This window comes from Toxotes jaculatrix, chromosome 5, assembly GCF_017976425.1.
Source record: "Toxotes jaculatrix isolate fToxJac2 chromosome 5, fToxJac2.pri, whole genome shotgun sequence".
Taxonomy (NCBI): Eukaryota; Metazoa; Chordata; class Actinopteri; family Toxotidae; genus Toxotes; species Toxotes jaculatrix.
The window spans coordinates 15,560,233-15,585,878 of NC_054398.1; the positions used below are offsets into that span (position 1 = coordinate 15,560,233).

Below are 25,646 nucleotides of genomic sequence, written 5' to 3' on the forward strand. Positions count from 1 at the left end.
ATGCATATATCACAAATAAAAGTTAGCAGTTGGCTAGAGAAAAAAAAAACACAGAATATTCAAGTGACTACACCTATAATGTTTTCTCTTTTTTTTTTTTTTTTGGGTGGTCATTTGTGTCCAGAGGGTTTGTTGTTGTCATTCTGGTTGTGTTGGTGGCGCTGCGTCGCCGCTGAAACCAGATCCAGCGGCAGCAGAGTGTTGGGATATGGAGTGTGAGCGGTGAGGCTGGCCGGGACATGTCTGAGTAGAAAGCTGCGCTATTTTTCCAACACGTACAGCTCTAACTCCACGCGTTGAAGATGGGACAGTGCGGCATCACGTCCTCGAAGACGGTCCTGGTCTTTCTGAACCTGATATTCTGGGTAAGTTGGGAGGTTTCTGGCAGTTTTAAACGTGCGTCACAGCGCAGCAGCAGCAGCTAGCTATAGCTATGTGCCCAGTCAGCTGCTAGGCTAGCTGAGGCAGCCGACCTTTGTTTAACCGGGGAGGGATTAGTTTGGGAGCGTAGTACCTCAGAGATATGTGATTTGTTGGGACAAACGATCACCCACTAACATGTCCATTGAATGAATCAGCTGTCATCGCGTTTTAGAGTCGAGAGAATATGACAGCGTTGCTTGCTAAAGTCAAACTATCACTCTTTTGACACCGCAGAGGGGGAGTAGGTTAACCTTAATCCGCCGAGCCGCAGAGAGAGACAGAGACACTATGAATCAGCTGTATATGTTGACAGCTGTACAGAAATGTCAGGAGACGGCTTCGACATCTGTTTTAAATTACTGAACGTGTTCAGTATCACGTTTTCAAGGAGCTACTCAGATACACGCGCACAAAAACAGGAAATTTAACAGTCATTTCAGCAAAAACAAACACAAGGGCTCTCCCACAATCCCACACCTCCTCTCCCTCTCTCTCTCTCTCTCTCTCTCTCTCTCTCTCACACACACACACACACACCACCTCTCTGTTGCAACTGCCAGTTGCACAAAAAACGAACAAGAAATAAACGATTAACACTGCCAAACAAAGTAACATTATGTGAAATTACTCAGTATAAGGCTAAAAATCTGGAAAAAAAAGAAAAGGATTAAGGAAATTTGAGGGAATCAAGCGAAGTCTTGAAGCCACGAAAGGAAGTAATGGAAAGGAGTGTGTTAGGAAGATTACTGCAGTCTGATGGTTTTTTAAATTCAAAAGCACATCTCCCAGTTTCTTTAGAAAATTATAGCACAACATAGAAAGGGTGTTGAGTGTGTCTAAGCGAGTATGATTGTCTTAATGGAAGTCAAACCTGTTGTAAGTTTAGAGGATAGTTAAAGTAAATGCAGTTGGAAACAAAGCAAATAATGAGATGAGATCGCGGGATGGCAAAAGTACTAAAATACAATAATATGTAAAAGTATCATCAATAGTCTGTATTAAGATATTCAGTACATCTGTTTACATGTACTGGCATTATTATGTATTGGATTATTATAAATGATGCACACAGTGACTACTTAACATACTGTACGGTAGTTAAATCTATGATAATTCATCATGTGCTCTTATTTGATCCTGGGGGGCTGGAGAGTGGCCTGACTCTGGTGAAGTTTTGTATGTGAAATCTTAATCTGCTAAGCTGTGAACTGTATGTAGTGGGGTACAAAGTACAGTGGTTTTTCCCTGAAAGGTTGCAGAGTTCAAAGTTAAGAAAAATGGAAATTCTCGGGTAAAGAACGAAGACCTCAAGCTTGTATTTAAGTAGAGTTATGTACTTTCTGTTTCTGAGGATAAGTGTACTGTCACTGGTGATATAAACTATCTGCAGCTACATGCATATTGTTTTTCAAGGTGTTACCACTTGATTTCCCTTTGTGAACAGGCTTGAATGAAATGTTTCTGTTTATGTCGCCCACAGGCTGCTGCCGGCATCCTCTGCTATGTTGGAGCCTACGTCTTCATTACATACGATGACTATGATCATTTCTTTGAGGACGTGTACACTCTCATCCCAGCAGTGATCATCATTGCAGTTGGAGCCCTCCTTTTTATTATTGGGCTCATAGGATGCTGCGCTACAGTGAGAGAGAGCTACTGTGGACTTACAACGGTCAGTAAACCAGTTTGCAAGTTTAGCTTGATAGAGAAAAGGTAGAGGTTACATCACACATGGATATAATAAAAAGAGTAGAAGAGACAGAGTTTGCGAGCTGGAAACAAAACAAGTTGTTTGCTAACTACCAAAAAACCTTGAGGAAGAAGAAACAAAACCAATCGCCTACAAGATAAATTTAATTGAGAGGGCTTCAGGAATTCTTTAGCAAGAAGATGCTGTAAACAGCTTCTTCTTTTTCTTCTTCTCTAGAGGTGGAAACAGCTGTTCAATCATGTGACATAAATATTCGTGACATCAGAACTAACTTAGAAAAAGTGTTTCTCTCTCCCATTAAGTTTGTTAACTGTCTTTGAAAAAAGGTACAAACAACCCTAAGGGAGTGTAAAAATTTGCACAACAAAGTAAGTTTTTTTTCAAAATGTTCTATTTCCACCAAACTTTTCTAATGCAATACCTCAAAATGAGCATAAAAATACTTCGATGGAAACACGCGCTACTGAGCACAAAACCGCAAGGCATTAATTAAGGTATGAAGGAGGTTACTTGAATGTGCCAGATTGGCAGACAGTTCAGTTTTTATGTATATACGTATTTGTTTTTCCAAGTGTCTCTGTATCTTTGTGTATCTGTAAACATGAAATTTAATCCACAGTTTGTGATCATTCTCCTGCTGGTTTTCGTGACTGAAGTGGCAGTGGTGGTTCTTGGATATGTTTACAGAGCAAAGGTGAGAAAGTCAAATACAAGTCAGGACATGTTTGTTTTTCTTGGCATCGCTTGTACCACAGTAGATCTCTCTCTGATAATACTGCCCCAGAAGAGAAGGAACAGTCTGTCAGCCATAGGGAACCTTATCTAATCTACTTATGTTTGTCCAATCATGTTGGTTTTTACTGTTTAAGGAGATGTGTCCACAAGTCTGTAGGCTCACCCTTTCTTAACTGTTTGCAGGTTGAAAATGAAGTTAATAGTTCTATCAAGAAAGTGTATGATGAGTACAATGGCACCAACAGCAACGCCCAGAGCCGTGCCATCGACTACGTTCAGAGACAGGTGAGGACAGAAATCCTGTCTCCTTTATCACCAGTAATATTGAATTCTTTTACCTGTATGTGCGTGAAAATTGATGCAACGGTAATTTTGAGCTTTCATTGTTGTTATTTTCACAGCTTCAGTGCTGTGGGATCCATAATTACTCAGACTGGCAGAATACACACTGGTATGAAGAGTCCAAAAATAACAGTGTACCCATCAGCTGCTGCAAAACTAACATTGGAAGCTGCACAGGGTCTCTAACTCATCCTGAAGATCTTTACCAAGAAGTAAACTTTTTTTTTTTAATTTGTAAAGTTTTCATACTAAAGGTTACTGTGGAGTGATTTATCCTTCTTTCATATTCTGTGTGTGTGTGTGTGTGTGTGTGTTTGTGTGTGTGTGTGTGTGTGTGTGTGTAGGGCTGTGAGGCTCTGGTTGTGAAGAAGTTGAAGGAGATCATGATGTATGTCATCTGGACTGCTCTGACATTTGCTGCCATCCAGGTATTTAACTTTCATTAAGATATCTCTTTCTATACACCATCACCAGTTTTGCCGGATAAAACTCACTAATTCAGGACTTTTTGAAGTCGCTCTGTTTGTACTAATTTACCAGTTAAACATATTTGTTTTTTTTTGACTGTCTCAGAATTAAAATTTTGCCCATATTTAAATCTTGTCTGCTATTTAAATTTTATTTTTGGCATTTCTGCTCCATATGTAACATACATAATAGGAATATTAGGAGTAACATGACAAATTTCTTGCTGGATATTGGTGCACATGATAAATGCTGATCAGCAGCTGTTACAGAAATGTGTATAAGTACATACTGTAAACATCCTTCTTTGCAGTATTTGTTAAAATATGATGATATTCAGCAACAGGTTTCCCTCTTAACTCTTAACTTCCAATGAGTTATTTTGTTCCTTTCTCTTCCAGGTGAAGTAGTGAAAAGATAGGACAAAACATCTGCAGCATTACCTTGAGTATTTTACTGATACTTGTAATATTATTTTAAAATCTCAACACTTAAATATTTTTTACTAAATGCCAGGAAGGTCAGTATGACTCTCTTGTCTGTCTGGTAAATAGAAGGCTACAGCCAGCAGCTGGTTAGCTTAGCTCAGCATGAAGAATGAAGCTAGTCAGCTAGCCTGGTAGTATCAAAAACCACCTATTAGCACCTCTAAAGGTCACCAGCTAACCCTGGTTGCATTATGTCATCAACCATAGGGTGATTTCAAGAATTCAGGAAGTCGGTGAGAGAAACAGGCTTGCACCCATAAAACCACAACTTATGTTGTTAATTATTTTGGTCTAGTTGTTTTCCACCGGTAATATGAACTCACACACTCAAACAAATTAGCATGAGTCACACAACTACAGTAAAATTCCACACCATGAGTCCCAAAACATTTCGAAACATTGATGAGGTGCTTGTCTCTCTCTCCTAGATGCTGGGGATGCTGTGTGCATGTGTCGTGCTGTGCCGCAGAAGCAGAGATCCTGCTTATGAGCTTCTTATTACAGGGGGCACCTATGCATAAAGGAGAAGACATTTCTTACCATAACACACACTTTCAGAATTTACATGTGTCATTGGTGAGAGCATGAGAATAATCCATTACCGCACTAACCTTACCACTCTAACCACACTAAACGTATATATCTTCCTCATTTTTCGAAAAACAAAACAGAAAAGAAAGAAAAAAAGCTTATGACCAAATTCTTTCATGGTCAATGAGACTGAGATGCGGAAAGCATTTTGTTGAAGGGGTTAAACCTCATTCTTACCAAACTTAAACTCTATTAGTCATGTATGGAGTAAAATGTGGACAGGGTAATTTCCTCATGTGTTAGTTTGCACTATGTGTATGGCTTTGAAATCTTTTATATTTAAACTTGTCAAGTACTTGAATGAAAGAGTGTATAATTTCACCCTGTACCTCCACTACTATTACTACTGCTACTACTACTCTACTTATACTACTACTATTACAGTTCAGTTTTGGTTAAAACCTCAACTTTCACCAGCAGTATTCTGTCAAGAAGTTGTAGACACCATAGCCCAAGTCGATGGCACGGCAGGTTTTTGTGTGTAAACCGTGAAACTTAACTGGCTTTGGCTTAGCTCATTTTTCCTTTAAGAATCAAACCTTGTAATCCCCTTTAGTATGTGGGATATTTCAAGTAGTAATAGTGGACACAAGATAGATGTTGTCCCGTAGCTGTTTTGTTTGTCTGTGTCTCAACAGTCTGCCGCTGGTAGTTTTAGAATTTGATTTGCTGATTATGTAGGAACATGAAGACTCGAGAATGTAAATAAAATATGAGGTGAAAGTTTGAAATTAAGTGACTGTATTCTGATTTATTCCTTCATATAAAATTCACATCTTTACAAAGAGATATTTTTCATAAACCTATATTCATTGGCTGGTCACTGGAAGAACATGTCATCTTGGTCTCAGAGGTCAAAATTCAGGCGTTTCACACGAGGGAGGGTTGTAAGGTTGACCTGTGTCTAATCTTTTATTCTTGGTAGCTTTAGGCCTTCACACTAGGTTGTGGGTAATCATGGGCTAAAAGCATATGCAGAACATTAAATATCAGACCTACCACTCGAGTCATGAGACCTAGTTGTGACCACTGAAAAACCATTGCGATTATGTACCTTCATATACATTTAAAATGGCAGTAAATAGAGACAGAGTTAGCAGCGCATTGGCGGGTGCAGAGTAACCAGATACCTTCAGACTCAACTACAGGCTGCTCAGCCACATGGCCCAAGAATAGTGCTCGGGTGCATTTCAGCTACTTTTCGTTTGAATTGTTCTGGTCTGGTCTATTAATTCAGATTAAGAATAGTCCTCGCTATAATGTATATTAAAGGAAAAAAAAAGAAGCAATGTGTTTTCATCACACGCTTTTCTTATTTAGTGGAGAGTAAAAACAATGTTGACGGTGCTTAAAAAAAACATGAAAACCTGAGGATTTGTCTGTCATATTGAACAAATACAAATAAATGGTCATGCACAATTATGTTTTTTAGCATTCAGAATAGAAACAATAACAATAACACCTAGAAATTACATACAAGCCAACAACAGAAATGAAACATTCTGCCCAACATTTAGGACTTCAAGAATAAGAATTCACAATAGAATAGAATTCACACTATATGAATAAACTTAGTGCAGTGACCTTGTGCAACAGATCAGTATATCTCCCAGCTGTCACTGGTATGAGGAGTGCTCAACACACTGGCAGTAAGGGCAAAGTGATAAGAATATGTGCCATAGCAATAAATAATTCACCATTCAACAATGGCTTGTGCTACTGTTTCTTAAAACTCCTATTTATAAGATTTCCATGTCATAATAGCAATTTATAATTTTTATGATTGCACAGGGTTTTTTGTTAATGTTAACCTTTCATTCTCATGGTCTCATGTCTTTTGTGTTGATACCAGTAGGTGGTGCCAAAGTTAGACGGTTTTTGATCTTACACATAGGAGTTTTAATGATGTACTGAATGTAACAGTTTGAACTGTAGATAAAACCAAACTATAGAGTAACTTGAAGAGACACAGCCTTTACAAAATATATTACATGAGTAAATGTAGTAGTCAAAAATTCCAACCTATGACTGTTGGGTGAACTCAGTCTTTGGCAAGGTAAGAGCCAGGAACCAATCCTGAAAGGCCATTTCTTTGCACCATCCACCAGCCGTCCTCCCCTTGTTCTATGACAACCACAATGTCTCCAGCGGATATAGAGAGCTCATCATCGCCCTAAACAGGGACAGAAACGATCAGTCAGCATGATTCTCACTTATATTAGAACATCCAAAAGTATCTTGTGTAGAGAGTTAAGAAACTGACCTGGGCTACATAGTCATACACCGCCTTATACTCCTCTTGGCTCAGCTGGGACGCTGGCAATCCAGGAATGGATGCATAAACTCCTTCTGATGTTTCTGCTGTGGAGTTTTTACAGGACAAAATCAACATCGGTTCAGTTATTGTGTGAAGCCACTCGTCATATGCAACTTTCTTACCAGAGACTAAGCTGACAGTACAACGTTTTAATAGATTTTAAACTAGTTATTTAACACCACTGATAACATAAATGAGGAGGTTGCTGAACTATAAGAAATGTGGCCCTGCAGCTATCAGTGTGTAAGCTTGGTTTCACTTTGTCTTTTTCAGATGGTCAAGTGAAATTTGCATTTCACAACCTTAAAAGGGAGAAACTGGATTTTTAACCCACATGTCTGTTTATTTTAGCTATTCATTTCAGCATGTCTTGCTTGCTTACAAGTTTTGAGAGTTTTCACTTTACTTCTTCACTTCAGGTTAGTGGAAGGCACGTCTGTCGTAACTTTCAGTTTGACTGTTGTGACTATAAATCAATTTCTCTTCACATCAATTTGTAATCATTTTTGTGTTTATGCTGTTCATGCCAAACACAATAATGTGGATATATCTATGTACAGTATGCATTTTTTCAATAAATTATTATTAGTTTTATATTATTGTTATTATAAATATTCTATTATTTTTTGAATTAGTATAATAAATACCCCAGGTTGGGAATCACTGGTGTAAAGAATAAAATTATGTAAGTATGTAACTTATAGTTGCTCCACTCCTTGTGTTGCAAATGGCTTTCACAGTCTTATCTGTCATAATTTTGGAAACTGCAGTGTTACTTGATTAACTTTGTCTTTGTACCAATAGGTTGTGCAACAGGCTCATCGATGTTCACTTTGGAGCCACTGGAACAGTTTCCCTGCAGAAGGCTTGAAAACCTGCGGATACACAAACAAGCGGTGAGAGGAGAAAAAAAAATCATGTAGTCATCTCTGTCATAATATTTCACCATCTTCATTATAATTTATTTGGTAACAGTGCTTGCCATTGTGTAACTCAGACCTTTTCATAACTCCCATGAAACCAGCACTGCCATTTCTCTCAGTAGAAGCATCTGTGTTGTAGTAACTTTGGTATTCAATTGGAGCTGTAAATGAAAAAAACAAAACAAAACAAAACCAAAAACAAAACAAAACATTTGCTTTGAGTTGTTACACACAGTGCATCATCTGTTTCCAAATGAGCGTTTTAGAAGCAACTGAGAGATAATATTAAAATTTCTAACTCAGAACATATTCAAATCCAAATCAGGAAACTGCAGGGCGGGTACCCACCTGGCGGGGTTGAGCCAGTTTTTTTCATCTCCACAAAGGAGTTGTTGTCTGTGATTATGTCACAATTTTCCAGAGCTTTCCTCACATCCTCGTAACACTGAAAGAGCAGTTTGAAAGAAATTGCAGTGTGCAGTATTGTAAATTTGAAGGGTTTTTCTGAGGGTCCGTCCCATACACATACGTGTAACAACAGCTGCACCCACCTCATCGTCTTTCACGCACTGCATTGATAAATGGTTACAGTGCACCCACAAAGCATTCCTTAGGACGCTGAGGCGGTCTTCTTCCTGCTGCTGAAACATCTGCACAACAATAGTGTGAGTGGAAACATGTAAATGATCTAAGAAAACAATGAAGCACAGAACATTCACAGTGTGGTTGGCGTTATACAGCAATTTACAGTACACTTGTGACATACAGTGATGCAGCTGGCAATTTGCACCTGCACAACAAAAATGCATCCAGCATGGCCTTTTCTGTCTCTGCCATCTGTCAACTTAAAGGTTCATAGCTGTCATTTGAACTCTTTTTAATGCTTCATAGCTTTCAGACACTGTATGTATTTATGAATTACGCAAGAAACCTCTACATGCAGCTTTCGGTTGTCTTTCCTGTTTTCTTTTTAGCTGCTGTCCTGTGTGTGTGTTGTCTTGTGTTGCAAGCTGCAACCTACAGCTGACGTTCTACAGCTGAATAAAGTTGCTGAACGCCACCTCAGCTTTGTTGTTGGCTTTACATGTAGGAAGATTCAGTTGCCTAGAGGCATTTTTTTTTGTAGATTAGTGACTCACTTCAAATTCTGCTCATAGGAAGTATTACACATCCACCCGACAAGACAGGCCTCGGGTATTACCGCTCTTGGTATAAGTCTGTACATTTTAAGATGTACAGTATTAAGCTATATCGTGAATTCCCACTTGTTAAATACAGTGAGAGGAGAAATACAGCTTGCAGTACTTTACCTCACACGTGCTGATGTGTGTTGATTCCCATTCTTGACGGATCTTGTCAAGCTGTTCGATGTTTGACAGGTATTGTTTCTCTAAAGACAAGTTACAACATTAATTATTTAAAAGAGAAAAGGTAAATCAAGATCTACTCTGACACAGATTTAACGTTTAATTTTCCATTTCCATGTCACACTCACAGCATATGGGTTTATATACTGTGACTAACCTTATTTCTATCTACATTAAAAGGATAAGAATGTGACCACCACCATTTAAAAAATGTTTTTGGCAAACTACTGCAGCTTCCTACAAGAAAAAATATCTATACTGACATGGTCCAGCTTCTCATTTGACTTATTTGTCCTTACCGGCCTCCTCTGCAGCTTCTCTGCACTGTTTAGATTTATTGTTCATCTGGAAAGGAAAAGAAATTACAAAATGAGGCATTGTTGAATCCTTAGTTTATTTGTTTAGTTTGTTTGTTTTTTTTACATAATCTATGTCAATTCTGGTTAAAATCTAGACAGAAACTGTAAACTCACTCACTAAATGACTAAATTGATAGTGAAGAGATTCACATTAGCCGCCCAGTTAGCTCAGTTGGTAGAGCATGAGACTCAGGGCCGTGGGTTTAAACCCCACTCCGGGCGGCACCGCCTCCCATTGGCTCACCACCAGTGGGAGGGGCCATAGGACTTCGGTGCATTGTGGACTGGGAGGCAGTCGCCCCCCGTGACCTGGGCCTGGACCCAGATAAGCGGCAGATGATGACATGACAGGAGATTCACATTTCCCAATCACTGTTAGCGTTGTGAAGTAACTGGAATGAATGTCAGTGTTGTTTGAGAAGCTATCCCTCTGGTTGCGAACTGCCAAACAGTGATTTATTTTAAGTATAAGTTCTTCTTAATGGTAAAGTCAGTATAGTTAAGCCTTTACAGAGCTTAAAAATAAGAGGCCTGGCCCTTGCAAAGACTGAGACAGAAGCAGGGAAACTTTGATTTTGAGGTGTGACAAAGACCTCCTCAACTCAATCACTCTGATGTTTGACTGTCACTGTGTGGAGTGGCGTATGTGCAGAGTTTGACTCTAGAAACCTGTTTTCGCATGTGTGTGCTGACGGGAGAGAGTTTCACCTTAAATCTGAAGGTGTTTACCCACAAGCAAGATGTGGAAACTTGAACCTTCCAACTCACCTATGCTGACAATGGACTGTTAAGTGATGACTGAACCATCCTGTGTGCAGTAGTTGAACTTTTGACATGAACAATGTTTGCACATTCATAGATTTTGGATTTTTCAAAGAGAGAGAAGGAGTAGCCTAGATGTTTCAAAAATTTATATTCAGAACATTTTTGTGTCTTAAAACATGACTCTAGTTGGCCTTATTTTTAAAAGAAAAGACAGTAACCTGAGGGCTGAGCACAGAGAAAAGGTTGCTGATGCTTTTATAATAATGGAATGAAAACTGGAAGACAAAACTCCTCCAGTTAGAAAGTTAACACTTGTTATTGTCGAATTGTTATCACTGCACTAAATCTTAAATGAATCATACCGCAGCACAGCTTTACCTTCTCAATCTGTTTGGGAGTGGTTGTGGGAGCGTTGCCCATCTTCTCAGCCGTGTGCTCTGCCTCGTCTGCCTCCCTGCAGCGCTGCTCGTAAGACTTCTTAGACTGGCAAGGAAACAGAACAGAAACCATATGAAACTATAACACCCATTTTTGGTCATCAGCATTTCACTCTATGAATCCTTGACAGGAAGGGGGGGGGGGGGGGGGTGCAGGGCTTGTGGGGTTTGATGGGGGAGAGGGGTGGAGGGTGGGACTTCCTTCTTCTGAGTAGAGAGAAGCATGACCTCAAGCTCCTTAATGTGACTATCACACTTCATAATTTTCGAAACTCTTCCAAAACAAATCTTGCAATGAGAGCTTGAGAATGAGAACTGCCTGAGAAGTTTCATGCTGCTAACCTCTGTTAATAGCAATTATTATTAGTGTATGTATATATATATACTTTAATACAAACCTGCTGTATTATCATACAGATCATCATTTAATTTCATTATTTGTTTTTTTCCTAATCACTTGAATGTACACTTTGTAACACAATATAAGGCACAGCCTGAAACAATATAATACACGTTCCATGATTGAAAAGGAGCAGGGAGGAGAAAAATCATATGATAATATGAATTGACCTTACGTCTATTGTTTTCTTGTAGAGGGAGACTTTTGTTTTCTGGACCTTCTCCATGATAACTTCGAACTGAAAAGCGAGGGACGAAATGATGTTACAAAAAAGGCATCATCAACATCAGATAACCACACTGAGAACGGCCTCTCTTTTTAGATTTCCTCTGTATGCAAATGTGAGAAAGCTCATGAGTACTTTTTTTCTCTGTTCTTTCTGTCGGTCTCTGAATTGCTCCATTCTCTTCACCTCCTCCTTTAAGAGTCCAGAGAGCTGAATGTGCAAGTTTCCTATGTTCTTGATTTCTGAAAAATACCAAAATAATTCAGCTTAAAAAAATCTGAACTGAGAGGGACATGTATGAGCGTATGGAAGTTTAATCATGCCAAATAACACAGGAAACATATCCTGCACTTACGTGTTTTCATTTCATCAAAAGATGTTTTCAAAGTGCTGTGAAAGTAAAATGAACACAGGATATCCTTAAATGATGCTAAAACTCATGCACTGAAATGTTTTCTGCATGTCCAATACTACAGTATAAATACATTGTTTAGAGAGGAAGAAATACAAGCAGGTATATCAATGCCCTCACACACACACACACACACACCCCTACCAGATTTCCTGTAGACCCCCAGCCTTGCGGGCAATGGTAACCAGGTCCTTGCCATATTTCTCCTCTGCTGATGCCCTGCGTCATTGAAACCACAATGCAGCTGAACCACATTTCAGTGAGGTCACTTTCTACATTCATCTACTATGAATTTGTGTGCCTACCTCAGTTTCAAGAGCTCCTCCATGTCTTTACATGTCCGGCGGCCATCGTTAAGTCTATGAATAATAGTCTCATACCCAATATTGCTGATGAAGTCCTGAGCCTAGAATCACAAATACCAAACCAGAACAACGCTCATACTTTCAGTGATAAGGGAAAGGTTTCAAAGGGAATCTTGCAAAAACGTTAATTTCTGAATGAAAGTTTAAATAAATGCTATTAGTCAAAAAAAAGTTTTATGTCCACAGGAAAGAACATGTTCACCTTGGGGCCATAGCTGATGCACATGATACAAATGATGTGGGGAGATGAATACCAGTGTTTACTTGCATGACTGTGCCCTTTCTCTGACAGTTATTTTTTCCATGTAGAGGTATTGTGGTATCTCATCTACAATGGAAATTGTTACATGGTGTTGCTGGGGTCTGAATGGAAGGCTGTCACAGGGGAAAAGTACCAAAAGATCCAACTCATATAAAAGCATTACTTGGCTTAAATTTCACAAAAAATGTGAAATAGAGTGTAAAAATCTCTGATGTTCAATTGTAACATCACTAATATACATTTCACACAGGATTACAGATAGCAAGTTAAGAATAAAAGAGGAAAAAGGAAGCACGCAGCTTCCACACAGTAAACTGAGGCTACAGAAGAGTTCAACTAATTGCTTTTTCTGAGCAGTCAGTTCCTGATGCTTAGCTTGTGGTTACGGTATAGAATTTGTACTGTTGGTAACTGGTTACATTGACATTTTTGGTCTATTGCATTGTGACACACATGCGCTAACAGATGGTCTAAAAATAAGAGAACGTGCACAACCTCGGAGATAAAAAAATACGGTTTTGCTTATCTCAATTGCATAATAAGTACCCATTCAGTGAGATTCAATGTGAGAAAAAGGAAAAGGAAAGAAGCGTAAAGACAGGACAAGTGTGTAGCTGACTTTAGTCACAGAATCAAACTTAAATATGGCAGAGTAAATACAGTCCTGACAAAATAAAAAGCATGAATACAGTAGAAATGGAAAGGCACATAAAACTTTATAGTTCAAAAACAGCAGTGAACATGCTGGCTGAATTCAACACTGACTTCACAGTTCAGTGAAAACTCACTGTCAATTTGAATTTCAGCTCTAAACTTAACAACAACAACAAAAAAATAGAGATTAGTTGCATTGTACTAACTCACCCAAAAGGCATCTTTAAATTGTAATGACATCTCAGCAGTTTAAAATAGCCCCCGTTGGAGAATCCACTAAACTTTAAGTCACTTTACAACGCCCAGCCGTGTACCAGGCTGTTGCTCGATGCAAGTGAAACGGATCATGACACATTCAGGAAACCAGCCTTCAATCAGCAACACTCACTCACTAACTCATTTGATTTAAATGAGGAAGAGCTGAAATATGTCAGCAGTTACCACAACTGGACAGACAGGCCTGTCATTTCACTTCTGGGGCATGGAAATGGACAACTAGTCATGAAACAGCTACAGTTATTCAATTACATTTTTTTAATAATAATTAACAGGACTGTTGGTTTGCACATCCACAAAATGTATTTTAAGTTTTAAGTTAAGTTTTTTTTAATGTCCTTAAAAGAAGTGGTTAAGATGGTCAAACCTGCCTGTTCTTCAGGAGTATGTGCATGTAGGCAGTGGACAAAATAGCAGGAAGGTGTTAGAATATTATGCAATCCAAAATAAAACCCCTGCAACGCACACTATTCTGTGAAGGTACTGAAATATCCCTCTAGATATTTTAGATGTAGCCTGCAGTGGTGCGCATGTTGCAATATATATTTCCTGTTATTTAGTCCATGTTACTATTGCAAATTGAGCACAGACAGATAAGGTCACCTCCCTCCAGGGAGTGACGTAAATCCCAAGACTAATGCCAACGTACAACACAGGAAATAAATTACATGACATCCACATGGAAACAAATGCTGAAACTCTACAATAAACAAGAACATGTGGTTATAATTCATCATGTGACACGTGCAGGTGCCTGCCATAGTCTGTCACTTCACTGTTCATGAATGTTTCTTGATTTTTCAAAACTTCAGCCTGTGAGAGCTGCCCATCTCCATCGCTGTCCATTTCCTTGATGAGGTGAAGAGCCTGTTGATGACAGTGGAGCAAAATCAAGGAAAAGGAGAGAAAGGAAACATGATCCTACCAGTAAACAGCGAAAGGAGACCAAGAATTTTACAGTAATTTAACCTGTTATGTAGATCAAATTTGGGTTTACCTCTTCTCTTGCTGAACCGTAGCTATTAGGTGCAACCCAGCGAAGCTGCTCCTCTCGATTCAACTTGCCGTCCTTGTCTTGATCATAGAGGTCTTTAAATCGCACTGTTTCTTCGATCTCCCACTGTGAAGGGGAATCCTCTGATTTAAGAAAAAAAGAAAAAAAGCAAGTGTAAACACTGCATAAGTTACAAAATGTGCAGAGCAGAGAAAAACAACAACAAACTTGCGATTCTGTGTTTTAAAATAATCCGTGTGGTCTTACCATCACCACGGACATCTCCGATAAATTCGCTTAGACAGATGAATCCATCTTTATCTCTGTCGTATTCACTCAACACATCTTCGATGGCAAAATCCTATCAGAGAAAAAAGGCAAATCATTAAACTGTAAAGTGAAATGGATATGGCGCTATTGCAACGGGTGGAAGAACACATTATCATATCAGGTTTTGCAGGAGTAGGAACTAAACTTGTCTTACAGCCATGTGATCCACCTCAGATGGGTGGGTGAAAGCCAGAAACTCTGTTACATTAAGGCCGGGTGTGCCGTCCACATCAGCAAAGTCAAACCGCCTCCTCTCCTTCACATGAAGCTAATGGGGACATGAGGCTATGTTAAGGTAATTTTCACATCATTTAAGATGTGGCATCATAATGATTATTAACAGAACAATAAAAGTTTGCCTGCCTGTCTGAGAGATGCTTGCTCTGGATCCTCAGGAACTGTGCTATCATCAAAACTAAAGAGCTGGTTATGAGCTACCATGTTGTATTCCTCCCATGTTACAACACCATCTTTGTCAGTGTCAAATTCAGGGAACCGCTCATCTGCATCATCCAGAGCATATTTTCTGTAGACTTGCTGAATCCATAGAGTGATCTCCTCTGTGGGGGGAAAAAAAGAACAGGCTGAGCATGAAGTTTAATAATTTCTGTTTATCTTTGCTTTCTTTCTTAGTATGAAGGGAAAAGTACATTTACCTGCGCTTAGCAGATTGTCCGCATTTGTGTCAATCTTCTTTACAATTTCCATCATCTTCTTCCTCTGTTCTGCTGGGCTAAGTTTCTTGATCTCCTCCGTGTCCTAGAAGTACATAAATAATATAATAATAAGTAGAGCGCAGAGTGAGCAGGTGATGAATGAAGAGTAGAAAGTGGGCTGAGGAGTGTAAGACAAGGAGTAAAAACATTCAGCGACCTCATCTCCCAGCAGGACATTCATGTCGTGCTCAGGGTTGTGCTGCTGCCCAATATAATGATCTTCATGAAGATGCTTGTGAGAGCTTTGTCCAAGTTCAAACTGAAGTAGCAGCAAAACCAGCAAAGCAGAGGATGCCATCTGTTGAGTAACACATTTAATTAACAATAATGACAACAACAAAACAGAAAGGGGGAGTAATGGGATTGAAAATACCATAATCGTACCTTCAGATTCAGCAGGTAAGGGAAAACTTTAGGGAAACTTAACTTACAGTGCTGAGTAATTCTCCGTTTTCTGAAGACCAAGCCCAGATCAAAAACCACTACACCTAGACTTGACAAATCTGACAAATCTAGGTAAAGTGGGTTTTTAATCCGGACCTACTCTGATGTGGTCTAGGTGTGAAAGGGTGGTGGAATCCCCATTTTCTGCATTTCTACAAGTGTCATAAAGGTGCCACAAATCGGAAACTACGTTTAATTACGACCTCAGTCTCTCTGGGGTGATGTAGTCCGGATTTGACAAATTTAGATGTTGTGGTTTTTGAGGTGTGAAAGAAATCAATATTTTCACATGTAGAATAAATGTTTTATAAATCTAAAACCCATTGTATAAAGAGTTTTTAGCCTCTTTGGGATGATGAAGGAGTTCACCCAAAACGCTCTCACAACAGTAAGAGGTGCAGAAAACGGAGAATCGGTCACTGAGCACTTTTTGAGCAAGTTTACCTTAAAGAAGTTAAGTTTGCCCTGTTAACCTAAGCAGGGGTGAAACAGAGCGACCCTGTGGCCAGCTGGTGGAAGTTCAGACAAACTACACTTATTATGTGAGCCTCAATCGCCCTGCATAAAGATGAAACTTCCTGCATCTAAAAAAGGGCAAAGGGCTTGGTAGAAACACTGTTGCGTGTCTAGTTTTAATTAATTCCTGTTTCCAATAAATGCCTTCGAGACAGAGTGTGAGACCTATAGACCTGCGGACAGATCTGAGGGCAAAACCAACAGCGTTAGCAAAATAAATGGACACAGTTAAAGACAACACAAACAAGCCAATACTAGAGTAACTGCAACATAGCTGACAAACAATGTAAATTGCAGATTTTATTACCGTGTGAAGTTCTTCGTATGAGTGTTGATAGCTTTGTCACTGACACTAAGGGAAAGGTGTACTTCCAGTCAAAGTTTCAAAATAAACGACCAAGATTTTTTTATTTATTAAACTAAAACAGCAAGAGGACGAGGATTTGTTGCAGGGTTGCTGTATCAAACTGTATTAATTTTTGATAAATGTGCCTAAAACTAAGTGCAGTTTATTGACGCAAATAACATATTTGTAACTGATCATATTGCCACTGGAGATGGATGAAACTGTGGCTCCTGGGCGGACTCAGCAACTGTGTAAATGCTAGTGTAATGAACTAGTGGACTATGCAAATACTCGTGTAATGCGTTCACTTTTCTTAACTTGGAATATTTTTATGCTTGGTGGATCAATTTCCAGAGGGATAAAGATTTGACCGCTAAGGCTTTTATTTCAAAGACAGACTCACTGTTTGGCGTTGTTCCGGTCGTTTGTTGGTAACTTTACATATGCTGAGAGATCAACCAAACTTCCCGCCCAATAGTCATGGTTGCCATGGTAGACTGCTTGAAATCCCGCCTCATGAGGATATGCCCCACCCATTGGCCTAAATTATTCTGTACCTGATTGGTTGGCTCGTGTGTTGTTTCCATGTCACGGTGAATTTATTGGCCAATCCCAACGCAAATCAAAAAACAAACTCAACAGACTTCCTGCTTTTTGTTTGGTTGTCCTCTCTGTCATGTATTTATCTGACATGTTTTTCCATCAACTCTGACAACAAGATAACTTTGTCCGCAGACTTTTATTTCTCACCGACTGAGCATTGAAAAAACTGTGGGTCGATGTCCAAGGACAACCGCCACGATGGACGACGGCGTGGCGCTGGGCAGCACCGTCTCGGCCCGAGAATTAGCCAAGGTGGGGACGGGAGAGAGAGGTCTGGTAGCAACAGCTCTGGCTCCTCGCATGGAGGAGGCAAAAGCAAGAATGCATCCATAACCGCTTTGAAGGTAAGTAATGAGCTGTTAATTTTGTCAAGAACATTAAAATTCTGAAACACTCCTAGCTAGCTTGAGCTAAGCGACCGGATAGTTGAGAATGGGTTCACCTAGCTAACAGTTACAGCAGGAATGGAACATTTTTAGGTGACCTTACCTTTCTGTAGGTGTGTTGTCAGCTCTGGTGGCCTCCTCACGTCCTGAAATGTTTCTTCTTTCTCCACTACCATTATTAAACTCATCACATTTATCATCATAGTGTTTTATGCAAGGGATGATAAATGGCCTTATGAGATTTGTGAGATGTTTACGAATCGTGAGGTTTTTGTGTGTAGATGTAGTGTCTTATCATCATGAAACAGGGATGTGACAACAGGAAAAGTGGTAGGTTAACACAAGTGTAATGAGAAGTCTGAATCCTACTCTCCCACTTTGTCCTAACTTTGCAAGAAGTTAGGACAAAGTGGGAGAGTTAGGACAAGAGTAAGTTTGTACCATTTGTAGGCACTCAAACCATGTGTTTTGTCCCCAGCAGCCTATGAATCATCAAATGCTGAGTTCAGTCAGATCCAGAGCATCACTCTGAGTGGCTAATGCACAACCAGGCTTGTGTTAGCACACACTGCCTCCGAGCCTGCAGCTATACTCTCATCACTGGCAACACTGGATGGGGGGCAGAGTGGCAGGCCTGCTGTGTGCACATGACTGCGCAGTGTTGTGGCAGAAGGAGAGTGAGAGATGAGAAACAGAGAGAGAGTGGGGGCTCTGATGCAGAGCAGGGAGAGCAGCAGTAAATATAGGAAGCTGCATGCAGTGGAGAGCAGAAGAGAGTGGAAGGCAGATAGACAGCAGCAGGCAGCGAGGTGGGCCTAAGAAGTGGCTGCTAACTCAGCAGAGAGCTGAGGGCTCAGGCTGGATTACAGACAGAATAGTCAAAGTGAAAGGCAGGACCGCCGGGCTACTGAGCACTTGTCTCTCTCAGTCGCCACAGGGAGAGGAGTCGACACAGCTGGGCAAGTTGCTATAGCAGTGTGGACTACACAGTAGCAGTCTATTTTGGTCCCACCGTCAGATGACGATGTCACCTTGCACAAGTGGCAGTGCTGGTGAGGGGGAACAGGTTGCCTGAAGTGGGCTGCAGAAGTATGTCAGGGGTGGATAAGGACGAGGAACCTGCTTACAAACTGTACTTCTATTCTGTATGTATCCTCTAATCTTTTCATTTTCTCTGTGTCTGTCCTAATGAGGTGGTTCTCCCCCACTGTCTTGCTGCCTGTGTCTGTTTGTAGACCTTGCCAAAGGGAAACCCTACACTTGCCCCTTACTCAGCACAGTCTAGAAAATAAGCGCTCTTTCTGGTGCATGAGGAAAGGTTGCCTGGCCAGATAATGTAGCAGAAGTTAAGCTGCACAATGTATCTTGTTCTTCTACAGTGCAGCCCAGGAGACAGCTTGTTTGCACCTGATTAAGTGGATCAAGAGAATGTTGCTGTAAGCCCTTTTTTTCCCCCTCAGGCTGCTGCATTTAGTTAGCCATCAGTTGTGAGTACGTAAGGTATTCTCACAACACTCATCTGTCATCCAGTGGCTGCCAAGCCCAGGAAACACAGTGTAAATATTTACAGTCTGTAGATGGGAGATGGTGCATTGATGCTGACCTACCTCACGAGTTCTCGCTCATTTTAGCAGGACCTGTGTTGTTTGATGTTCTTTTTATCTCTTTGTAGTCTTTTTCTACTTGGCAGAATAAAGTCCAGGCCACTCGACATGTGAAGAATTTTGCTCGCCAAAAGTAGGTCAGCTGGATATCTCCCTTAGGGACATTAAATAGTATCAGACCAATACACGCATGCTGTTTCTACATGTGTAACGCCTAATGAGCCATGTTCACATTATTCTATTAGCCTTGAAGGATAATCTGAATGGATAGTTGCGTGTTTTAAATAAACATAGGAGTAATGATCTCTTCGTTTCTAAAATCTTGGAAGAGCCATGCACTATGTCCCTCGTCTTTTCATTTGCAAGTGTCGTAGAGGAATAATTTTGCTGTAGCTTTCTTGCCTGAATAGTGGTGCTAGTGAGAGACAGCCAGGAAAAGAGAGAACGGTTTGTTCCATGACTCATTTGCTATTAACAGGAGAACTGGCTCTTGATTTTTTGTGTTGGTTTCAGGTAGCAATATATTTTAAGTCTGAAACCACATCTTGCAGTTGTCCGACCAAAATAGCAAAGTTTGGTCTGGATTTTCGTCAACATTAGGTTCAATAATTTATGAACACTACAGAAGTGGTACAGGCCATTCTGCTGGGAGAGCGAACACAGCGAGTGCAAGATCCACAGTGATAAGCCTCTAGGTGTTAGCTTCTGTGGTGTTGTGTAACTATATTGCCAGAAGTGAGAATAGTTAGTGATGTAAGATTACAAAGGCAAATGATATCAAGCAGACAGTCTGATGCATTGTGTATTTTTGTCTTTGCCATTGCATAGGAAGGAAATTGTTATTACTCATGCATTGATGTATGAGCCATTTTACCAAACTGTTATATGAATAAATGTTTCTCTGTGACATGAGGATGTAAAAAGATGCTGATGCCATGTTTCATCATAGGGCATCTTAATGTCCCAAAAGGAAAGGATGAGATGAATGGCTTCTGCAGCATTTATTTTGGTTCACGGCATCTGCTTCACCCGAGGTTAAAGTCAAGTTCACTGATGCATATTCAATGTGTAGGTCAAACATGATGCATGCTGGGAACAAAGCGGGTTTAGAGCTTCTGCCTGTAGCTGTTTCTTGTCACAGTCCGTGCCAGTGGACCTCTTGCATACAGTATACTTTTTACTTGCAACTGTGGTTCACAACCTCACACTAAGGATTGGACTAATAACCAAAACAGCATACTGCAATAAGCTCTCCTCTGCAATGATGCACCGTCACAAAGTATTGCTTTTTTCATGAAGTGGATGAATTATGGATTTTTAGCAATTAGTACTTTTTTTAGTAACCGAGTTGAAAAGGTTGGCGTTACTGTGAGGCACAGATGTGTCCGTCTCTTACCACAGACATTTGACAGTCCTGCCCTTTATGCCATTTATGCCTGTTATTTATGTCTGAATTATGTTTGTTAAATGCAATATGTATTACACACTGTTTTATGTCTGTGTGTTGAAATGGATATAACTATAGCAACAATACTGTAACTAAGACTGTAACCAGTGTTACCAGTTAACACTTTAGTTTAAAGATCAACAATGGGTCAGATCATCTCTCAGAACTGCCCAATGCTGTGACCCCTTTTTGTTCCTACTGAAGGCAAAAGTCTCTAAAAACAGGTCACAAGTATATAGTTACATTTTGAAAAACACGACAAGTAATTTCTTAAAACTGCTGGACATTGTAGTTTTTAGAAGACATTACTGAAACAGGAGTTAATGGTGTGTCTGCTATTTTCAACAGCAGATTTGGTGCACTAGCGAATATTTACTGCAAAAAGACCAGTGTATGTGGGATTGACTCAATAAACTATGTTAACTAGAACGAAGGGATATATGTCACTCAGTGCAACTTTGAGTTTTTTACAGCAATGCAGCTCTGTGGCACGGAAGAATAAGTTATAGGACATCAGGCTTTGCTACACAGACAATACATGTTATGGTCTTTTCATAGGATTTGTTGACCACAATGGAAGCATAACAACACAGAAAGTAATGGACTTTCAGGTTCATGATTGTTATTCCTTGGAAGCCAGGGCACTTAATGAATGTCAAGACACCTTGTGTTTGTCTTGTAATATATCATGTTTCTCAGAATTACCTCATGTTATATTAGCCTTGTCTTTGGCAGCATATCATGCAATCATATTGAAAGTCACCTTACGAGTCTCACATCAATTTCTCACATTTGTGATGTACTATCGATCTGCGCCATTTTCACTCGGCTATTGGGTAAAGTGCAAAACTGATGTGTTGAATGTCTTCTGTCTCTCCTGCAGGCATCGTTTCAGCGCTCCAACAGCCATGACAAAGTGCGGAAGATAGTTGCTGAAGAGGGCCGTGCTGCTCGAAACCTCATTGCCTGGAGTGTACCACTAGAAAACAAAGAGGAGGAGGGTCGGTAGCTGCATGCAAAACAAACTTTCTGAGCATGCTAATGTGCTCTTATTCTACCTTGTGGCAGATTTTTTTTCAATGTTTATTATTTAATGTAGGTCTTCATTGTCCAGTGGCAGGTGTTTCAGCTGATGTTTACTGTAGGTGTGTTTCACATACCTTTGGGTCTGTGGAGGATGTTTAATCATTGCTCTGGAGCGTTACAGTGACCACAGTCTTTGATCCTTCTCTCTGTTTGTTGTAATACCAGCTTGATCACAATGATCATTTCATTTCATGGCTAGACTGCTAAATGATGACAGAGTGCTGCTATGTAGGTTAAAGCTTACACCCAGTGCCTGGCCTTCTGTTATGTAGAACACAAGATTCTTGGTGGCACAGATTACTGTGTTTTCACTGCACTGTGGTTGAGAGTGTTTGGTCAATAAGTTATTATTTAATAGGCTTCATATTGTTTGGACAGTCCTTGTGATGTCATTTTGGAAATCCACTTATTTCAGAGAAAAAGATGGTGACGTTCAACTTATCTGCTTGACAGTGTTTCCCCTGCTCCTTCACATTGTTTAGGCTTTATTCTAGAAAAAGCCTCCTTTAGGCCAACCTACTTAGAAACCGCCACCAGAGCCTTCTACACTTTGTCCCTTTAGCTGTGGCTCTCCCTCTTCTTTGTGGGTCAGTTATTTTATTCCAGGCTTCTTTTCTGCTCTTGAGTTCATTTCATGGAAGCTGGAACTCCTCTTATTGCTGTACTTCAGTTTAAGATCTCATATGTGTTGTTCTGTTTACATGCATCTTGCACAACTGAACAATCAATAATTTACCATCAGTACAAGATTTTGTCTTGTCCACCTCTGTTACTGTGCCTTACTGACATTTGAATTAATCAGTGATACCCCAAAAAACACATGACTGCAAGTGGTTTATTAAAAGACCATCATAGGACCATGTTGATTTTTTAACTCGAAGCTTAGATTGTTTATTTCACCTTTGACTGTAAATAAGCCTCTTTTTTTTCTTCTCTACATAGCAAAGTCCAAAAGCAACTCCAGCGGCAATTGCAGGGCTCAGAGGATCAATTCTGGCCAGCAAAGGAATAAGAAACAGGTTGGTGCTCTGTTTTCACTAGAGGGCACTATTCACCAAGCAAACTCAATGGCTGCAGTAAATCTGTGATGGTCATGTCACTTTCTGTTACAGCATTGTGAGTCATTCTTGGAAAAGTTCAGTTCACAGAAAAAAAGAGGCAGAAGCAGTTCTGCAGTTATAGAGTGAAGAGTCTGAATGTTTCAACAAAAATCCGTCTTGAGTCTGATCTTTTTCAGTCGATAACTTTAAGTCTGTTAGTTATGATAGTGACAGCGTTTCTTCACTTCCTCGCGTCCTGTTTTTATTAAAACTCTCTCTTTTCTTTTACACTGTGGTTATTGATGGATTTTGGGTGTGTGTATGTGTCTATGTTAATGTGTGGCATCAACATTGGTGCAAGGGGTTGAAATCACTCTTATTTGCATGGTTGGTAATTTTAGGCGTATTAAATCTGGACCTCCAGTCTCTGCCAACAGAAAAATATGCTGTGGCTGCTATATATGTAAACAATTAGAGATTTACACAACAGTGTAATGAGTTTGTCGTTGTTACGATAATGTTCAGTTCATGCTCTGTCGCCACAGAATGCTGGTGTGGAAAGTAAAGGCGCAGCCGGTGCCTTGTTGGACAAGGGGGCAGAAAAGAGCCCCACTAAAGCCAGACAGCCCCGCAAGGTGGACCTGCGAGCACGCTACTGGGCGTTCCTCTTCGACAACTTGCGTCGAGCTGTGGACGAGATTTACGTCACCTGTGAATCTGATCAGAGTGTTGTAGAATGCAAGGTATGTTTATTATTATTATTATTATTATTATTATTATTATTATTATTATTATTATTATTATTTACTCAAAAGAAATATCTATTGGTCAGCTCATCAGTGGGTTCTGAGCTGACCAAACAGGATTTACTGTTTTGGGGACATGAAAAGGTGGTATGATTTATGAACACTAGAGGGGGACATTTGAGATCAGAATGGAATTTCTCCCTCACAGCTCACATTCCTCTTGATTTCTGTTTTATGTCAGAGGGGCTCTGTAAAGGCTTGCTGGCGAGAGAATTATCACAGGACTCTCTCTTGGGCCTGGCTGACTCGACTGAATATTGATGACAGACTGTAAACAGTATTGTATATACACTGTGTTTGTTGTGAGGCGTTATGCTGAAATAGTGCTTGGCCATTTCTGTTTCTTTCTAGCCTACATCTTGCACATCTTGATTCACTTTTTTTGTGGAGTTGTGTGATTTGTTTCGGTCTAGCCTTGGAGTGGCACGGCGATGTTGCTCCGGGACACAATGCCATGATAGTGCTGGTCTTGTGTTTTATTGATTCTTCTGCCATGCTGCATTATGCTGAGCATGGTTCTGGTGACGGTCTGCGGTCAGTACCGTAGCCCAGTTCCCTGTGGTGCGGTCGGCTTGCTGTCAGTGCCACAGCGCAGCTCCCTGTGGTGTGATCAGCATTTGCATTTTGTCAGTTGGTCTGTGTCAGACATCTGGCTTCTAGGATTTTTTTTTTCCCTCTCATACCACTGTATCTCTCTACACCCTAATGCCGTCTAATGGCCAGGGAACTGGGTGCTGTTCATAATCCCCCATCCCACCCAGCTCGGGCTTAATGGACACTGATAGATGATGGAGTCATCTGGAGGGGAAGCAGAGTGCTCTGATAGCCCCCAGCCACAATCCCCCTGTGTAACTGTGTGGCAGTCTGCATTGTCTGCTCAGCTAACAGTTTTCCACCTTAAAACAAATGCACATAAACATAATCATCATCAGGAAGTGATACCCAGTTCTCTGTTAAGGCTATGTTACTGTAATGCTTTATGTAATTTTGTATGGGAATCTTAGTTCTGATCTAATGTAATATGTTTTCCCAGTCAGGAGGAAATTGTTCCACCAGCAAAGTGATTCATGTGTGCTTATTAATAATGCCCACACCTCTTTACTCCACTGCCCCCAGGCCAAATGAGCTCCTATCATCTGTTCCTTTATTCCATCACCTGATTTATTAGACATACCATCCAGATCATGCAAGAAAGGTACTCTGTGTTCCTGTTCGCTTGGAATCAGTTGAGGTTTTTAAAGTGACCTGAAACGGGCTATTCTGGTTTCAAATACTTTAAATAAAAACAGAAAACGTTCAAAACTGTTAATTATTTACTTGAGGTCAGTAACTCTGACCTAGGCTGTACCTGTTCATTCTTGTTTCAGTGTAAGTACCAGAGGCTTTTACTGCCCATCCTACTTTATGGTAATGCCTCTAGAAGGTTAAACATATTGTCATTCCTCGTGAAATGTTATGTGAGGGTTGTATTTAGGTAAGTGTGCCGGTTAACATGCTGAAAGCCACTTTACGGTGCCTTCACTCACTGTTGGTTTATCTGTCAGAGGAGCAGCAAACCTCTCTTCATCTCGGCCTTCATTACCAAATGAACACCGGGCCACAGCGGTGGTCTTTGCCTGTTAACCAGCTCTAATCAGCAGACCTGCTGCTGGACACATCTTTCACTGGCCTGACTTGTCTATTAACTAAAAGCACTGTGAAGCTTTACTCTCAATTACCACTCCCTTCACGCTCCCCATCAATCAGCTGTGTCCGTTTCATTAGAGCTCTGGGAAAAAGCTCCGCACAGCCCCACCACCTCTGGATAAGC

At 40.3% G+C, this 25,646-nt stretch overlaps 4 protein-coding genes across 6 annotated transcripts in view; 2 read left to right on the forward strand and 2 right to left on the reverse strand.

The window, feature by feature from the left end:
- The first annotated feature begins 160 nt into the window (after positions 1-160).
- Positions 161-5,486, forward strand: tspan3a (tetraspanin 3a). The gene is made up of 7 exons (XM_041037645.1): positions 161-365; positions 1,904-2,095; positions 2,754-2,828; positions 3,053-3,154; positions 3,271-3,423; positions 3,556-3,639; positions 4,593-5,486. Exons 1-7 carry the CDS (start codon positions 303-305, stop codon positions 4,683-4,685), a joined length of 762 nt encoding a protein of 253 aa, XP_040893579.1. The 5' UTR covers positions 161-302; the 3' UTR covers positions 4,686-5,486.
- Positions 4,542-14,222, reverse strand: pstpip1a (proline-serine-threonine phosphatase interacting protein 1a). Its single transcript, XM_041037643.1, has 16 exons — positions 13,453-14,222; positions 12,267-12,367; positions 12,106-12,180; positions 11,905-11,939; positions 11,685-11,791; positions 11,499-11,561; positions 10,865-10,969; positions 9,662-9,707; positions 9,306-9,385; positions 8,547-8,645; positions 8,344-8,440; positions 8,072-8,156; positions 7,871-7,947; positions 7,019-7,116; positions 6,778-6,928; positions 4,542-4,675 (listed from the first exon to the last, which is right to left on the reverse strand). The coding sequence occupies exons 1-15, from the start codon at positions 13,480-13,482 to the stop codon at positions 6,797-6,799; spliced, it is 1,230 nt and encodes a 409-aa protein (XP_040893577.1). The 5' UTR covers positions 13,483-14,222; the 3' UTR covers positions 4,542-4,675; positions 6,778-6,796.
- Positions 13,286-16,881, reverse strand: rcn2 (reticulocalbin 2). The gene is made up of 8 exons (XM_041037644.1): positions 16,826-16,881; positions 15,716-15,856; positions 15,499-15,601; positions 15,206-15,402; positions 14,997-15,110; positions 14,780-14,873; positions 14,516-14,655; positions 13,286-14,385 (listed from the first exon to the last, which is right to left on the reverse strand). The coding sequence occupies exons 2-8, from the start codon at positions 15,854-15,856 to the stop codon at positions 14,242-14,244; spliced, it is 933 nt and encodes a 310-aa protein (XP_040893578.1). The 5' UTR covers positions 16,826-16,881; the 3' UTR covers positions 13,286-14,241.
- Positions 16,882-17,524: 643 nt separating this feature from the next.
- Positions 17,525-25,646, forward strand: part of scaper (S-phase cyclin A-associated protein in the ER) — a 58,109-nt gene continuing 49,987 nt past the window's right edge. For 2 of the 3 annotated variants that reach the window (XM_041039027.1, XM_041039029.1), the window contains exons 1-4: positions 17,525-17,811; positions 21,788-21,905; positions 22,933-23,009; positions 23,576-23,773. In XM_041039027.1, the coding sequence (XP_040894961.1) occupies positions 17,644-17,811; positions 21,788-21,905; positions 22,933-23,009; positions 23,576-23,773 (561 nt within the window). In that variant the 5' untranslated portion in view covers positions 17,525-17,643. Of the gene's footprint in view, positions 17,812-18,919; positions 18,999-21,787; positions 21,906-22,932; positions 23,010-23,575; positions 23,774-25,646 lie in introns of those variants that run through there. The other variant, XM_041039028.1, reaches the window with a different exon arrangement.

Bases quoted from the DNA above. Each gene is read 5' to 3' on its own strand.
- rcn2 (XM_041037644.1), bottom strand. From the start codon at position 15,856: ATGGCATCCTCTGCTTTGCTGGTTTTGCTGCTACTTCAGTTTGAACTT. The intron at 15,602-15,715 runs GTCGCTGAATGT...ATGTACTTCTAG, and splicing joins ATGTCCTGCTGGGAGATGAG to GACACGGAGGAGATCAAGAA. The intron at 15,403-15,498 runs GTAAATGTACTT...TTCCCCCCACAG, and splicing joins GGACAATCTGCTAAGCGCAG to AGGAGATCACTCTATGGATT.
- pstpip1a (XM_041037643.1), bottom strand. From the start codon at position 13,482: ATGTCATTACAATTTAAAGATGCCTTTTGG. The intron at 9,386-9,661 runs GTAAGGACAAAT...ACTTGTCTTTAG, and splicing joins AGAAGCTGCAGAGGAGGCCG to AGAAACAATACCTGTCAAAC. The intron at 7,948-8,071 runs GTCTGAGTTACA...GTGTATCCGCAG, and splicing joins TTCATGGGAGTTATGAAAAG to GTTTTCAAGCCTTCTGCAGG.
- tspan3a (XM_041037645.1), top strand. From the start codon at position 303: ATGGGACAGTGCGGCATCACGTCCTCGAAGACGGTCCTGGTCTTTCTG. The intron at 2,096-2,753 runs GTCAGTAAACCA...TTTAATCCACAG, and splicing joins GCTACTGTGGACTTACAACG to TTTGTGATCATTCTCCTGCT. The intron at 3,640-4,592 runs GTATTTAACTTT...TCTCTCTCCTAG, and splicing joins TGACATTTGCTGCCATCCAG to ATGCTGGGGATGCTGTGTGC.